This window comes from Orbicella franksi, chromosome 9, assembly GCF_964199315.1.
Source record: "Orbicella franksi chromosome 9, jaOrbFran1.1, whole genome shotgun sequence".
Lineage (NCBI taxonomy): Eukaryota > Metazoa > Cnidaria > Anthozoa > Scleractinia > Merulinidae > Orbicella > Orbicella franksi.
In genome coordinates, this window is record NC_138153.1 from 25,678,743 (window position 1) to 25,695,849 (window position 17,107).

Here is a 17,107-nt window from a genome sequence, read left to right on the forward strand (position 1 = left end):
AACTGCTTTGAAAATTCGATCTAGCTTCCGAGGCCCTTGTTAATTTTACAAGACAGTCCAGGGTGCTTTTGGAATAAATTTGGAAAAAATTCTTGGTACCTCGCGTATGAATATTGGAAGATGGGAACAGGAAGATGTAATATAAGGGGAGTTTACTGGAACAGGGGAAGCTTTTTGGAAAGAGAGCTCTCATTTGAAGAAGGGTGCTAAATCGAGTCATCATGGTATTCAATAATTACTTAAATCTTTACAATTAAGGCATTACTGTACTTTGTAATGGAAAGTAATAAAGTTAACTTAATGCGCAATCGTTGTTCTTATACTTTGTTCTTGTATTCTTTTCCGGATATACCATTTGCAAGCGCTATTCTCGATCAATCTCTTTTTTTATCATAAAAATAGGGCTTTAAAACTGAATGAAACCACAATGAAAGGAGAAAATAACTGACTTTTTTCCTATCCAAAAACATGCCACCTTTAGGATCAATATAACTAATCTTATCAATATTCAAACGTCATCTGATCAAGACTGGTAGTAAAAGATAATCCGTCAAAGTATTCCTGTTGGCAAGTGCCTGTTTCCAGCCGCCTTAATTAAATCCTATACTAAATGAGGAAATGGGAAGATTTGCGTTAAGTACGGTTGAACGCTCATCCTCTACTGCGCTAGCGCAGGAAAAGGAGGACTAAAAAGTAAAGCGAGTACGAACATGCACAATGAACGAACTTTCACGCTTTCGGAATATACTAGGGATGATAACAGATTCGCGCGAAAGTTTCCCCACAGACACGATCACCGACAGGGATCTAACTACATTGGAAATAAAGTTGTAAGCTGACTGGACGTCACGTGGATATCAAGGACTAAAAGTCCTTGATCCCAGGACTGTTTGTGGTTGCTGCTAAGAATGTCTGGCTCGTTATGATGGCTAAAGTTAATACGATGAACTATTTATTAACTTACAGTCGAGGAAGGTCAATTAACCGCTGTAGTGACTTTGTAAAGCTGACTTTTCGAGTGTTAGGCCTTCGTGGGAGCAAAGCACCCCATGATACCTTGGTAGACTTGATGTAACACTCGATACTCCCTGCTTATTACCCTCAAGGGGTCATGGCAGAAAGTGAAGTGAAGACTCCATACAAACCCAAGGGGTACTTTCATTTAAAGAGGACGGGGGTACTCGTAGGAAATCTTGAAAAGAACCCCTAAGAGGTACCAAGATCCCGCTTTGTGGACGTGGCTTGAAATGATTTTTTTTTTTCACCCCTAAAAGGAACCCATTCTAGAACAACACAATCATTATCTCCTGTCTTATCTTTTCTACTCAGTGTCCTAAAAAAGGTACCGCCAAAGCTCTTGTTGTGAACCTAATCGGCTAAATACCCTAATAGGAACCAAAACTGCTTTTGAACCTCTGAAAGGTACGAAGAGCACCCTCGCGCTTTTTATAGAGGAGTCTCCCCCCGGAATACAAACCTCCCTGCTTTCCATACATGTATTATTCTGTTATTACAGCAACCAGTCTGATGCTATACAGCATATCATTTCAAGCTCAATCCGATTCTCGTTCTCCTGCAAAAAGTTTACAAAATTTCAAAAATGGCCTCGGATTAAAATATATATTCATTAATTCGAGATGTCACATGTAGTAAGGAATTTGCTGGAAAATGCTTGTGACGTCATAGTAATCAGCCTCGCACAGGACTACATGGAAGTGAAGGAAAAACTTGTCTCCGACGCAGAATCTGTACTGGCAAACTTGACAAGCGAAGCAGTTAAGATGGTAGATATGTTCACGAGCCCACATGACCATTTCCAGCGGTGGTATATTATCTTGGAGCAATGTGAACAAATTCCAGTGTTACCAAACAGCCTGTTGTGTCGCGAGGGAGAATTGAACCAATCAGATGTTAGAGTTGTGCACCTCTATCGTATCGGTACGTTGTACTCGCGCTGTGCGCTCAACGAGATAAACCCGGGAGCCATGCCAGCGTAATCTATGCATGACAAGATATCCGGGTTTTTTTTATGAATTTTAAAAATAGATATATAAAACTAGAATGTATAAGCTGCAACAAAAATGTGTAACAGTGATAAACAAGTGCAAACATGGAATGGTTTATACTGATAGGAAACTAGGGAGGCTAATTATAAGGGCTCGAGATTCCACTTTCAAGTATTATCACTTAGCCTGGTTCCTGTTTCAAGTGCAATGTTGTCATTCTTATTTCTGATTACCATACACTTGTTATACCGATTAGTATTGTGAGGTGTTAGGTGGTACAGACGCAAGCACTGTATATCAAAACAGTGACTCGCCAAAGTGTCTCTGAAAAGAATTTGGTTGTAATTATCGATAATTTATAACACATTACAGCAAATGTATGAAAATGTCCACCCCAGCCTCGCTCTGGTGCCATTGTTCAAACGCGCTGAAGTAGAATGCGGGAAAGGTCTCTGAAGATTTTTCCTCTTCAGATCGAGAATTCCTTCTAAGATCTAAGTTAGGATAGCTCCTTTTTTCAGTAAATAGCAATGACATTTGCGACACTACAAAAAGTAGAGTGGCTCTGTGTGTGCGCTATTACAGGCCATAGCTCACAGGTTTCTAAGGGAGGCAGCACTGATATCCTCTTTTAAAACGTCCTAATAGTATTTACCTTAAAACTGGTTACAGTCACGTAATGGATCCATTCAACGCTAGCGTTCGGTCCAGTTTTCTAAATACAAATTAACAGCATTCTCCCCACGAAAATTATCCACCATGTTACTTTAGTTTCCCCTCCATGGCAATCAGTTTAGCAATATATTTGAAAACCACTTCAAATTTCAAATTTTCATAAAGAGTTTTAAGATTGCAGACTTCGAAACCACTTTGCCAATAGAGCCCAACCATAAGCCACTATTGTGGAAAATATGTTTGTCATCTATTAAAAAAAAAATGAGCATTCTTCTTACGTTCCGTTTCAAATGTTGAGTATGGAGTACATAAAAGATGAAAAAAAAAACATAATTAAGATTATTTTAAACAAGAAATATAAGTGATAAAAGCCGACGTTTCGGTGCATCTTGCGCCATTATCAAGGTTACATAATTAAAGATAAAAAGCGGTTTGTGAAGAAGCTAAGCATTTCATTCATAAGGCAGCCAAATTTGACTGCCTTGTTAATGAAATGCTTTGTATTCAAGATCTTAAACCAGCACTGAATGTACAGTCTGATTCTCTTCGTGCTAAAGTGTTCATGTAATTAGCTTGGCACTCTCTCATGCAAATTCGCTTCAACGTAGCCTCCTCACAAACCGCCTTTTATCTTTAATTATGTAACCTTGGTAGTGGCGCAAGATGCACCGAAACGTCGGTTTCTATCACTTATATTTCCTGTTCCATTTATTTCCAAATCATTTCTTATAAGATTATTTTACATTAGGAAATGAAATGGTGACTATATAATATTATCACTAATCTCTTTCCTTTAGGTAGTGCTTACGCAGAATATTAATTTTAAACTTCGTTACTGTGTAAAATGATCGTTCTCACTTTCACTGGGCAGATATCAGGAGGATAAAATTTCGTATCACTTTAATAAACAAATACGAGTGCCTTTTCATCCGTCACATTTCAGTTAGATCGTTCGCGGAAACGCGGCTGTTCTGAGCTATGTTGCGAACGGAACTTTCCCTGTATTCTGCAGGCTTTTTGGCTTTGACGATATCATTTTGCTCCTTGAAGTATTCAACAGGTACCGTTGTGTAATTCTTTTCCTAAATTTTTAAATAAATACTTATTCTTGAATCTAATTCAAACCTTCCTTAGAATGTTTGAGAAACTTCGTATCGATTCTTTCAATGAATTGAATTATGCGATTGAAATCAACACAGGTAAAACAAATTCCATAGATGCACTTGGTAAAAGTGTCAGCCGAGGAGTTCAAAAAGACATCACCTTTGTCAACTTTAAGGCCCACAAGTTCTCTTACTTAAACATCACAAGTCTTGGTACTAATTACGTCCTCAATGGAACAGAATGCGGTTTTGCATGTGTTAACATACCGTCATGTTTCTCCTATAACCTGGCTGCATTTTCGGACATCAATGGAAGACTGTTATGTGAACTGCTCGCATCTGACAAGTATAACAACTCGGACAAGTTCGTCAGCAGCCAATTTTTCCATCACTTCAGTATTGCGGTAAGTAAAGTTCACTGACAGCCTCTTTGAAATGCATTCTGATAAGAACTTTTTCTGAGTTAACTACAATCTTCAAGGTCCAGGGAGACATCGGATCAAACTTTGTCTGAGGCAATGTATGTTGTCAATGTTAATATATGTCAAAAATAGTAAAAAAAAAAAAAAAAAAAAGAACAAAAAAACAAAACAAAAAAAAAAAGACTCGCACTCCATGCAAGACTCCTACTTTTCTCATTTTGTTTTAATTTGTTGTTTTTTCTCGTGAAGCAAAGCAAATCCACACAGGAAGGTCTCGTCACCAAATGTTCTCCTGCAAAACGTGCGGTCGCTCAATATCAATTAAGGACTTAATTGATATTGCGGGGGAAAGATATTAAATTTTAATTTGGAGTGGCAAGAGCAATATTTTACGAAAGAACGCAGCTTGCTAAAAGGGGTAAAAAATATATATATATATTATGGAATAATTGACTTGAGGGACCTAAATTTCATTTACCCGGCAATAACGAATAAACACAATCACCAACTAAAGACTCGATATATTCTATTGTATCTCGCCCAACAAAAGCTAACAAGCAGGTTAGCTCCCTGTCTTATTCATTTTTCATGAAGCAATTAAGTTCGGCACAAGAAGATCTTCTCACTTTAATTTTCTGGCAGAGACTGCGACCCATTTATTTTAAAACAAAACTTGCCTTTTATAAATATAGTGGGATATTGAACTTGAAAGGGCTAATTTGGTTCAACCGACGATATTACAAGTGAACATAAGCACCAACTAAAGATTCGAACTGAGAAAGTTAGACTTTGAAGCTCGCAGACAAAAAGCTAACAAGCAGGTTAATGACGCAGATTATTTATTTTTCATGAAGCGTAAACATCCCTGAAATGTTCACAGGAAGATCTCGCCACTTTAAAATTATGGACAGAATTAGATGAATTAGTGAATACTTTCACTTTTCTTACTGGTACTGGAAAAAAAAAGCGCAACGGCCATGCACTTGTGCTGGGCTGCAAGTAACTGTCGATATCGTCGTAATTTCTCACACTCTTAATTTTGAAGAAGACAGAATCATCGCACATCCAGAAAATTCCTGCATGTCCTCTGGATCCGGATAAAACGGCCGACATGTGTTGCAAATTGTCAGTTTTCTAGGAAATACCCGAAGAGTTATCCAGCGAATCTATATTTTTGTGTCCGGTTGTTAGCACACTTTCATTAGGTGGAATATTAGTATTATCTACAAGATTATGTTGTGCTACGGATTGCCAATTTCCTGTCAAAATGAAGTTGACAGACCGCTGTCATATTATTTTTTAATATCGATCTAAGTGAATTCACTCCCAGCAGGAAAACTTTAAACCTTTTTGTTTCCTGCTTTTGGAACTTTTGCGTTGATAGAGAGAGCCGTAGACTCGTTATTTATGATTGGGCTTCAATTAGCTTTACCGACCTTAGCTTAGCTTAGCTTACCTTCAATTTGCTAAATATCAGTTTATCTCTTAGTCTCCATGTATGAGTGGACCGTGCCAGAACAGTGGGACTTGCGTATCATTTTACGAGAAGAACAGCTATGTGTGCCTTTGCGCGAAAGGATACACAGGAAGTATTTGCCAAACAGGTAAGGCGACGTTAACACTCGCACGATCGATGATCTCGTCAATTAAAAGAACGGGGAAAAGGTTGTCAGTCATTTGACTACACCAGAGTTCAGCTTTCTTTTTTTTTTTAAACTTTTGAATCTTTCATGCTATGTGGCAGGTTTCATGGAATAACATTAGTTTACGCTTATAAACATCTCAAAGGGAAAAATCCCTTCATAAATGACAAAATCCACAGCACTAGCACAAACATAGGCCTTGAGGCAAAAAGATTGCACTGTCAGATAGATGCAAAAATTGGTTTCTGGTCTGCTATCATCTCTCGAACAATAATTGACAGAAAATCCGGCTCATCTTTTCGGTGCAACTGATGGCCAGTGGCCATAAGTTTCTCAGCCAGTAAGAAATCACCTGTGTAACAGATATTGCAAAGAGGAGAGCCGTTGCGTGCCCACGACTGAATTCATGATAATGATGGACATCTTGTGAAGACATTTCCTATCTCTGTCAGTACAAAGAGACATAACATTCTGAAAGTTTTCAAGTAGTAACTTTCTGGCGCCAATGGTAGTAATCTCCTTTGGTTATAATATTGTTTAGCATAAGAATGGCTGCCCTGTCTCTTAGTTATTGTGGTCATTTATGGCGGACAGTATAGCAGACTTATTTTAACTGTTCATTGAAAATGTTTTCGCCGAGTAAATATAGAGCCTGCTGATGTTATTTTTGCTCCTGGCTCCGTCAAATATAACATCAGCTATTGCATTTTTTGTTTCTTTTAATCTTATCCTCTGAAACAGATATCGATGAATGCGCAAGCCATCCATGTAAGAACAAAGGCATCTGCACAGACCGAGCGAACGGATTCAACTGCAGCTGCGCGCCAGGATTTAGTGGAACACAATGTGAAACAGGTAACTGTCAGTGGTGTATTACATGTACATTATGCACGAACAAATCCAATGTATTTTTCTTCAGATTTTGTGAGATTTTGTGGGAATTCCGTGGTATCCACCCAAACTATTATGCTAATAAAAAACATGGAAAATAATTAATATAACAATTTGATCTACTTCTCGTATTTCAAATTGTTTTCACAATTGGATAGCGTTCCTGTCTCAACTTTGTTATGGCCGTTTCGGGCAATTAGTAACATAGCAAATTGGTTATTGTTACTGTAAATTGCGAATGCCGCGTTCACCGGGTACAAATCGAGCCTGCTGATGTTATTTTTACTCTTGGCTCCGCAGAATGTAACAAGAGCTATCATGTATTTTTTTTTTCAACCTCATCTTCTGAAACAGATATCGATGACTGCGCAAGTCGTCCCTGTAAGAATAACGGCATCTGTACAGACCGACTGAACGGATTCAACTGCAGCTGTGCACCAGGCTTTAATGGAACACTATGCGAAATCGGTAACCAGAGCCAAAATCAATTATTTTTACTTCATATTGCAGGCTTTATAGTTGCTTGTGAATAGTTCTCAAATAAGGCCTTTCAATTTTGTATCTTTGAACAGATATCTGCGAATGTTGTCCCTGTATGAACAATGGGACCTGCAACTTCAGCGATGCACCAGGATTTAATGGAACACAAAACGAAACAGGTAAGAGCTGAAGATAGCATTACAAACCTTAACATCTCGGAAAAAAAGGGAAGGTTGAGAGGGTGTTGTAAAATATGGAAGCCTGTGGACACCGCAACAGATAACACCAGTAACATAAATAATTGGTTCTATAAGGTTAATACCGAATTCCGCTAGGATTATTCAGTCCCAGGGATTAAAAAGATAAGATTTGATTTCCACTCTCAAATCACTTATTCTAAAACAGTTAAGCTGTTTTCCTTTGTAGTTCATATTACATTTACAACACGTGGACGTAGTGGACGGTTTGGAACTATTCAGAAATTCACGGTTCCAAGAACCGCTCGCTACCTTATCAGAGCTTGGGGAGCCCTGGGAGGAAAACACATGTACAACTATGGATACAAGCCTGGAAATTACTGTGGCGGCAGGGGTGCGTACATTGAGGGCAAGTTCAATCTGACTAAAGGAACAGTGCTGAATATTGTGGTCGGACAGAGAGGAGGAAACTCAGTGGAGGTCAAAGGAGGGCAAACCACCAACAAGACAGCAGCTCAGTTAGGACTGTCCGTAGAGGACAATGCTGGCACGGGAGGAGGGGGAGGGAGTTTTGTTTATACTACAAGTAATGTGCTTTTATTAGCCGCCGGAGGGGGAGGGGGAGCTTCAAGTGGATATAACGGTGTGGATGGTCAAAAGGGAACAAGTGGCACCAGTAGTGTGGGGAAAGTTTTATCTCAAATTCGAAATGGAGGTACTGGGGGGCAGCCAGGTGAATGCAACACTGCACGCGCTAGATATTATTATTATCATTATCATTATTATTATTATTATTATTATTATTATATTCACCATGGGGGAGTAGGTGCGGGTTGGTATGCTCAGGGGTGTGCCAGGGCAGGGAAACAACATGGAGAGAGAGGCGGGTCACGTGGTCAAGGCTGGACTGGAGGTCGAGCCGGCAGCATGAACAGCGGGTACAACGGGGGACCAGTCCCAGGAGCAGTGGGAGGGTTTGGTGGTGGGGGAGGGGGGTCAGAAGATAATGGAGCATCAGGTGGCGGTGGAGGGTACTCTGGCGGAGGCAGTGGTACCCATTGGAGACAAGCCGGAGGGGGAGGGGGCTCGTATTGTGGTGGTCAGGGTTGTTCTGGTGTAACTGGAGGGAATTGCAATAATGTTGGACTTGTGAAAATTGTTGAGTTAGCTGCTTAGTAAAAAGACATGTCGTTTTCCTCGTCGCAAACCAGATTGGAAAACAACAGGTCTCTTGATTCCAGATTTTTAACTTTGAAGTGATTTGTGTTAAGTGGCAAGTATACTAGTAATTTTCTCTGGCCATTCAATAACTCTCCTCTCGATAGCCGAACACATTAGCGAAACTATTCCTTTTGACTTTTTGTCTTTGTCAGGCTTTTGTTTTTTAAAACTAGACTGTTTGCTATAGCTATATTTGCCCCAGCTTAGGGTCAATTCTTTTCAACAGTGGAGGCGTTCTTAAGAAAAGCTGGTTGATATTACAATACGGGTGAGAAACCAGAGTATGCTTTCTAACATTTTCGGTTCCGGTGTAGAAGACGCAGCATCCTTGGAGACCCAGGGGCTATTAGCCGGGACGAGGCGATATTGCCGGGCCTAAGTTTACTTCAAGAGCTGAAGAGCACCCTGGGAACTTATTCTATCCGAACCAGTTCCAGCAGTGGTCGAATTTCATCCTGCTGATTGGCCAGAAAAATATTTTTCTGGCCAATCAGAGAGGAGGTCCATCCGGGTAACTCTGTCGCCTTCTTACATAAACTTGGTTTTCTTAGGTTAGGTTAGCTTAGGTTCATCGATCGACCTGCTTGACCCGTAGAGCGGGAAGATTAATATTCTCGTGGAGAGTTTTAGAAAAAAAGATTCAACAAAGCCGAGGAAATCGCAAGCCGTAACATGGGGGCTGGTTCGGTAAGAATAAGTTCCCGGGGGTTTTTCAGCTCTTGAGGTAAACTTTCGCCCTAAAATATCGTTTCGTCCGGGCTAGTAGCCCCTGGGTATCCGAGGATGAAGACGCAGCTAATGTAGAACTAAAGAGAACAAAAAGTCAAAAGAACAAGGAAAGCAACGAAGACAATAGATTTGTGGGCTAGGGGGTGTTCTTTTGAGACCTGTACTGTACCATCTACACCATGAAGGAGCCACATTTTTGGACCAACTAAAAAAGCTGCTGATAATTTTGTGTTTTTGTTGTTAAACAAAGTAAAGCGGGATGTAATTCTAGCCCATTAGTTTCTTTTTATGCAGTAATTCTAATTTGATATTGCTTGGATAAACCGGTAGATTTCATCAGTGCTAAGAGGTAGCGTTTAGGTGACAAGGAAAAAAAGTATCTAGTGATTATACAACATGTATCATACTTTCATGAGGAGAATTTTTAGTCTCTTGTTCATTGTGCTATACTGCTTTGAAAATTCGATCTAGCTTCCGAGGCCCTTGTTAAATTTTACAAGCTAGTCCAGGGAGGGTGCTTTCGGAGTAAATTTGGAAAAAATTCCTTGGTACCTCGCGTATGAATATTGGAAGATGGAAACAGGAAGATGTTATATAAGGGGAGTTAATTGGAACAGGGGAAGGTTTTTGGAAAGAGAGCTCTTATTTGAGGAAGGGTGCTAAATCGAATCATTATGGTATGCAATAGTTACTTAAATCTTTACAGTTAAGGCATTACTGTATTTTGTAATGGTAAAGTAATAAACTTAACTTAGTGCGTAATCGTTGTTCTTATACTGTGTTGTTTTATTGCATCTCTCAGTTACTATACGAGCTGTGATTGGTCAATTAAGCTGGCCTCACCCTACTGCACGGCCCGCTAAACTGATATAAAGCTGTTTTTGTTGCCAAAATGTTTCGTGATTTATCACCAGGTGTTCTTAACTTTTGTAGCAAGTAAAAGTTTAAAACTTTCCTTTACTTTAAATTGTGTATTAAAACGTGCTAACGTCTTAACAACGATTTCAAATTGACTCGTTTTGCTTTCGACTTGTTTCAGAAATTTGACCCCGTTTCGCGTGAACAGAAATCGTTCCCGAACACGTCAGATCTAGAAACACAGTACAGATATGATAAATATCTTACAAACCTCGTTTTCTCGGTCCGTACTGTAAGTTACGAATCCTCGTTTTTTTCCCCGTCGATTTTTGTCCGCGCGCTTCGCGCTTGGGCCATAAATCGAAGGAGAAAAAACTCGGTCCGTAACTTACAGTACGGACCTCGAGCTCGGTTAGTAAGAGGTATGTATTCTTTTCCGGATATACCATTTGCAAGCTCTATTCGCGATCAATCTTTTTTTATCATAAAAATAGGGCTTTAAAACTGAATGAAATCACAATAAAAGGGAAAATAACTGATTTTTTTTCGTATCCAAATGCTACCTTTAGGATCAAAATTACTAATCTTATCAATATTCAAACGTCATCTGATCAAGACTGGTGGTAAAAGATAATCCTTCGAAGTATTCCTGTTGGGAAGTGCCTGTTTCCAGCTGCCTTAAATAAATCCTGGGCTAAACGAGGAAATGAGAAGAGTTGCGTTAATTACGGTTGAACTCTCATCCTCTACTGCGCGAGCGCAGGAACAGGAGGACTAAAAAGTGAAGCGAGTACGAACATGCACAATGAGCGAACTTTCACGCTTTCGGATTATAGTAGGGATAATAACAGATTCGTGCGAAAGTTTCCTCACAGAAAAGATCATCGACATGGATCTAATCGCAATGAAATGTTGTAAGCCACTGGACGTCACGTGGAGATCAATGACTAATAGTTCTTCATTTCCACGGGATTCCAAGACTGTTTTGTGGTTGCTATAAAGACTGTCTGGCTCGTTATGAAGGCTAGAGCTGATACGATGATCTATTTATTGACTTACAGTCGAGGAATGTCAATTAGAACATAACTAAAGCAAAGCGCGCGTTCTGATTGGTTAAATCATCGTCTACTATTTGCCCATGGGTGTACGCTGCTGACGTGTGTGCTAATGTGATGTAGCTCAATAAAATTAAGGACTTCTTTTGCTCCAAAGTGTCAATATTATGTTATAAAATAAATTGAGCTGCGTGTGTGGCACTTTGCTCCGACGAAGGCCTAACACTCGAAACGCCAGCTTTACAAACTCTCTACGGCGCCAGAGCTGTACACTATTGAATTATGGATGCACTTGGGAGGTTTGCTAAGCACTCAAGAAGCTAGAGTCGGCTATCGCCTCGTGCGACTCTTACGCTTCTTTCGTGCTTAGAAACCTCTCGCGTGCATCCATAACTCAATAGTGTACGCTATGGCGCCGTAGGGAGTTTGTAAAGCTGACGTTTCGAGTGTTAGGCCTTCGTCGGAGCAAAGTGCCACAGACGCAACACGTGATACCATTGTAGACTTGACAGAAGACTCGATACTCCCTGCCCATTACTCTCAGAGGATCATGGCAAAAAGTCAAGTGAAGACTCCATACAAACCCCAGGGCTACTCTCATTTAAAAAGGACGGGGGTACTCGTGGGAAATTTTGAAAAGAGCCCCTAAGAGGTACCAAGATCCTGTTTTTTTGTGGGCGTGGCTTGAAATGTTTTTCACCCCTAAGAGGTACCAATTCTAAAACAACACGTCATCTCCTGTCTCACTTTTTTCTACCCTAAAAGCTCCCGCTGTGAACCTTTTGAGGCTAAACAACCTAATAGGTACGAAAACTGCTTTTTAACTACTAAGAGCTACGAAGAACACCCTCGTGCTTTTTATAGAGGAGTCTCCCCCCAGGATACAAACCTCCCTGCTTTCCATACATGTATTATTCTATTATTACAGCAACCAGTCTGATGCTATACAGTATATCATTTCAAGCTCAACCCGATTCTCGTTCTCCTGCAAAACGTTTACAAAATTTCAAAAATGGCCTCGGATTAAAATATATATTCATTAATTCGAGATGTCACATGTAGTAAGGAATTTGCTGGAAAATGCTTGTGACGTCATAGTAATCAGCCTCGCACAGGACTACATGGAAGTGAAGGAAAAACTTGTCTCCAACGCAGAATCTGTACTGGCAAACTTGACAAGCGAAGCAGTCAAGATGGTAGATATGTTCACGAGCCCGCATGACCATTTCCAGCGGTAGTATTGTCTTGGAGCAATGTGAACAAATTCCAGTGGCACCAAACAGCCTGTAATGAGGAAAACACAAAGCCGCAGAGAGTTAAAGGACTTAAAAGCTAAGTAATAGTAAATAGAAGTAAAACCCACTGGCTGGCCATTGGTAAGCTCGAAATCTATTGGCTGAACAGACAGCTATAATAGCCCTTTTAAAACTAGAGATGCATAAGCCGTCCAGATGAATTATGTGTTTGTTGTTTTACACGAAACGGAAAAAGAAAAACGGAAAACGAACTGAACGAACTATCAGGCGCTCTAAGCCCTGAGTTCGTCGTCCACTAAATTCAAAAGCAGATAGTTTGCTTTGACCAATTTTACGTCCTCTGCTGCCTCTATATAAACTGTGAAGCATAACCACCCCAATGCATAATTCGTCTGATATGTGCCTTATATAAACGGATGGATTATCTATCTTAGCCATTTTCTTCTCTAAGTTCATCGTTCAAGACACGCTAAAGCAGATAGTTCGTCTTGACGTATCATCTGTCTAGTTTCTTTAAAACGAGACGCCCTAGTGCAAAAGAAAAAAAGATTTTAAACGGCCAATACCTTCGGAGTGTGCGTAGCTTTTTCCGTGATCGTGGCCGTAGGAGCTTCCATCTACAATGCTTAATCTGGTAGTCAACCCTTCACCCTATTTTTTTGTTTATTTTTGAGAAGTGATCGGGTGATCGCTATTTCCCGCACTTTTTCTAGCCTCTAATTTGAAATGCCCAATCTAAACAAAGCTAGGTCAATGGTGTTAATAAAAGCAAGAGTAATCAGAGACAGCGAGCAATTATTATACCGAGTGAGGTTTTTATATATATGATATAATGAATAGTCAACGCCGAGGACCCCACTGAGGTTTGAAACCTAGTGCGGATAAAGTCTGTTGTGTCGCGAGGGAGAATTGAACCAATCAGATGTTAGAGTTGTATACCTCTACCGTATCGGTACGTTGCACTCGCGCTGTGCGCTCAACGAGGTAAACCCGGGAGCCATGCCAGCATAATCCGTGCATGACAAGATATCCAGGTTTGTTTCTGAATTGTAAAAATAGGTCTATAAAACTGGAATGTATAAGCTGCAACAAAAATGTATAACAGTGATAAACAAGTGCAAACATGGAATGGTTTATACTGCTAGGAAACTAGGGAGGCTAATTACAAGGGCTCGAGATTCCACTTTCAAGTATTAGCTCTTAGCCTGGTTCCTGTTTCAAGTGCAATGTTGTCATTCTTATTTCTGATCGCCATACATTTGTTATACCGATTAGTATTGTGAGCTGTTAGGTGGTACAGACGTAAGCACTATATATCAAAACAGTGACTTGCCTCTGAAAAGAATTTGGTTGTAATTATCAATAATTCATAACAACAAACAATATTTAAGCCCCTATCCAACTCTCTTTATCGAACCACACACGATGTTCTTATCATGTTCATCTCTGAATTAACCCCTATTGTTCAAGAGAATGAAAACTCCCACGCTTGTTAATTGATAACAGGTACTTTAAACACGATGTACAAAATAATGAACAACACGAAATGAACTAAGTTCGTTATTGGATTGGTCTGACAAGCCGTGTTCTTAATGACAGAATTAAAAGTAAGAAGAGAAAGAATTAGTAATGCAATATAAGCAGAACCGTGCGCTAAATAGCTTGAATACTGGCATCCTAACTAGTGTTTCCTGCAACCAGAAACGTAAAAGCAAGAGCCTTCTTGCGCAGCACAATAAACAATACCATGTGAAAGAACTGCTCCAGAGGTTTTGTTTGAATGGTCACACACTAGGGTTTTATCCGCAGACTCAAAAGCTCTCAACACGTGGTGCAGCACAATAAACAGTGCCACATGGAAGCACTGCTCAATAGCTTTTATTTAAAGGTCATACACTAAGCTTTTATCATGACAGACACAAACGTAACAACCACAATTTGCAAATAAAATTAAAGAACTTCTCAAAGGCTGTTTCAATCGAAGTCACAGACTGGCCCGATTCAACCTGTAAGCGCGTCTGACATTGAAAAGGTTTTAGCTCAAGCAGTGCTACGAGATTATCAAAATAACACCGCGTGCTAAGTATCCACAAGCCTCTAAAACTTGTTTTATATTCGACCATTTTTCAGTCAAGGTCACATCGTACTTTGAAACGCTGTGTGTGGTTATAATCTAAAAAAAAATCAAAAATTTCAATAATGTTATGACAAGGAAATCGTCCCTATTATTATCTTATCAAAAGAAAATGGAAAAAAAAAAAGAAGGAATTTGGCTGTATTTTTACACGCTTATCGTTTCCAACCGATATTTTTTCGTTTACCTTCCAGCAAGCAATGCAACTTTTTTCGCCAAAATTAATCGTTGTCCATTAAATTGCCTAATTCAGTTACCCTTATTATTAACCTGTTAACTGACATAATCCTATGACCGGTGAATAAATCAAAGTTTATTTCGACGATAAAAGGTTCATGGAGAATTTAATATGAAAAAACACTGCGGCCGTATAAGTGTACGTCAGTGAGCCATACTTCTAATGTTACTTGAACACAGCTGTTTCAAAAAAGTTGTTGATCGGTAGAAGCGTTAAAGACTACAGTGAAATAGTAACTGAACAAGATTAACAGCAAGTCTACAACAGAATTACCGATTAGAATTTGGCGCAGCGAAGGAGAAGAGAAATGCACTGTGTCACTCTCGTCAGATGTCTTTTCTTTTTGTATTGCTTTGAGGTTTTGGAAATTTCTAATTTTTAGCAACTGGCTGACCATAGCTCGTTCTCACGTGCTTTAGAATAATACAAAAAATGTTTTAAATTTCATTTAGTTCGGCGCGTGTAGCGGTTTTTCACTTTTATCCGTTCAGTACCATTCAGTCTAGTGACGTGGGCCAACGCTGGTTGAAATAGCTGTATGCAGACATTGATATGAAAAGGGGGTCGAACGCAAGATTATCTGCTCAGACTAAACAATCTACTTTAGTACGTCTTATGACGAGGCACGAGCGATGGCTTTCGCTAATACAGAGCAATCCGTCTGTATGTCAAATTGCACACAACTTCCTGTAAGCCAGCGCTCGTTGATGCTCTACAACGGTAAATGTGGCGAAAAATGGATAACAGCAGCTATAGATTATTAACGACGAGATATTTAAAAGGAATGGTCCGTCAACAAGTTTCTTTGGCCGCATAATTAATGTGACGAGTTTTCTAGCTCGTTTGATATCAACTTATCTTCAAACCTTATATAAACATCAGTCGCTGCTTGCTTGGGTCAACCTCTGATCGTATTCGGAAGCTCTTAATCTAGTAACATCTTTGAATAATAATCCATGTCTGTGTTTCATAAGAAACTCGGGATTTTCGCTACCTAAACATACGGCCACCTTTTTCCAAGCCGTGTTGGGTGATTTTGTTGAATAGTTCCTGTGGAGTTTTCATAATGCCCTGAAATCCAATGACTGTGAAAAACGGCACCGACAAAAAGCTAGTGAAGTTTCATATTTGGATTCGCGCTAGCCATCTTATGCCTAATTTGCCTAATTAAAAAGCATTTTTTTATTTTTATTAAGAGGAGAAAGTCTCACCTGATGTAGTCTCGTTTACAAAGTATTAAATCTCCTTTGTGGTAAAACTTGGAGCTCAAGTCGGCCAGCTGTGTGCTGCAGTAGGAACATTTCAGACACTCTTCATGCCAAAACTGGTCCAAAGCTCGCAGCAAAAACTTCCCTTCGATCTTTTCGCCACATTGTGCACAGATCTTCAGTTCTTTCGGCTTTTCCTCCCCTATCTGTTTATCGTCATTGTCGTTATCACCTAATATAAACAAATCTCTCAATAGAGCATTATCGTCCCTGTAGGCTAGATGAGCAAAGTATATCGTAAACATAAAAATAGCACTGATGTACACTGAAAGAAGCATTCGTTTCCACCGCATTGCGGAACCCTGCCATATGAAGAAACGAAAGAATTCATAGCCGCGCCTGCGTTCTTATTCAGTCAGACATTCCTGCAGCTGTCATTTACTGTTCGCTTACAACATAGCCACAACGGTGCATGCGCACTCTGTTTAAGTTAAACCGACGCCATTCACTCGATTTTAGACTGGTTTTATTGCGCAGGTGTCACCCACGGGCATCCCTGTTCTTTTTTACAGTTTGAAGACAGCTAAGACGAGAAAATTCCCGCGTCTCAACAAAACAGAGGGTAAAATATATCTACTTTTGGTCTCTCGCAGGTGACTTTGTACCGGCTGAGTGCTGCGATGGCTGTTTGCTTCAATCTCCGATACACACCGAATGATGAAAGGGCGTCACAATCTGAACGGATTTTAATCAAGAATCATTTAATCAATTAATCAATCAACCAATTGGGCAATCAAGAAATCGGTCATTCTTTCAATTAACCCTCAATTATTAATTTTTCAAAAGTTTTGTAGGACCTCAACAGTATAAAACGAAAAACCTATCTTTTCATGCAGGTTGCTTCGATTAGTTTCTTTTCCTGTTTTGCAAGAACTGAGTAATTTATCAGCTTCTAATTAATCATTAGTTGTCAGATTGGCTGGAGTAAATT

The 17,107-nt window shown here is 39.7% G+C and overlaps 2 protein-coding genes across 2 annotated transcripts; one reads left to right on the plus strand and one right to left on the minus strand.

The window, feature by feature from the left end:
* Nucleotides 1–3,816: 3,816 nt before the first annotated feature.
* On the plus strand, nucleotides 3,817–8,781 carry LOC145497595 (uncharacterized). Its single transcript, XM_081477415.1, has 6 exons — nucleotides 3,817–4,188; nucleotides 5,696–5,810; nucleotides 6,591–6,704; nucleotides 7,095–7,208; nucleotides 7,313–7,399; nucleotides 7,647–8,781. Exons 1-6 carry the CDS (start codon nucleotides 3,817–3,819, stop codon nucleotides 8,591–8,593), a joined length of 1,749 nt encoding a protein of 582 aa, XP_081333541.1. The 3' UTR covers nucleotides 8,594–8,781.
* A 2,474-nt stretch (nucleotides 8,782–11,255) lies between these two features.
* On the minus strand, nucleotides 11,256–16,874 carry LOC145496775 (LIM domain only protein 3-like). The gene is made up of 2 exons (XM_081476519.1): nucleotides 16,120–16,874; nucleotides 11,256–12,564 (listed from the first exon to the last, which is right to left on the minus strand). Exons 1-2 carry the CDS (start codon nucleotides 16,467–16,469, stop codon nucleotides 12,333–12,335), a joined length of 582 nt encoding a protein of 193 aa, XP_081332645.1. The 5' UTR covers nucleotides 16,470–16,874; the 3' UTR covers nucleotides 11,256–12,332.
* Between the last annotated feature and the right edge of the window lie 233 nt (nucleotides 16,875–17,107).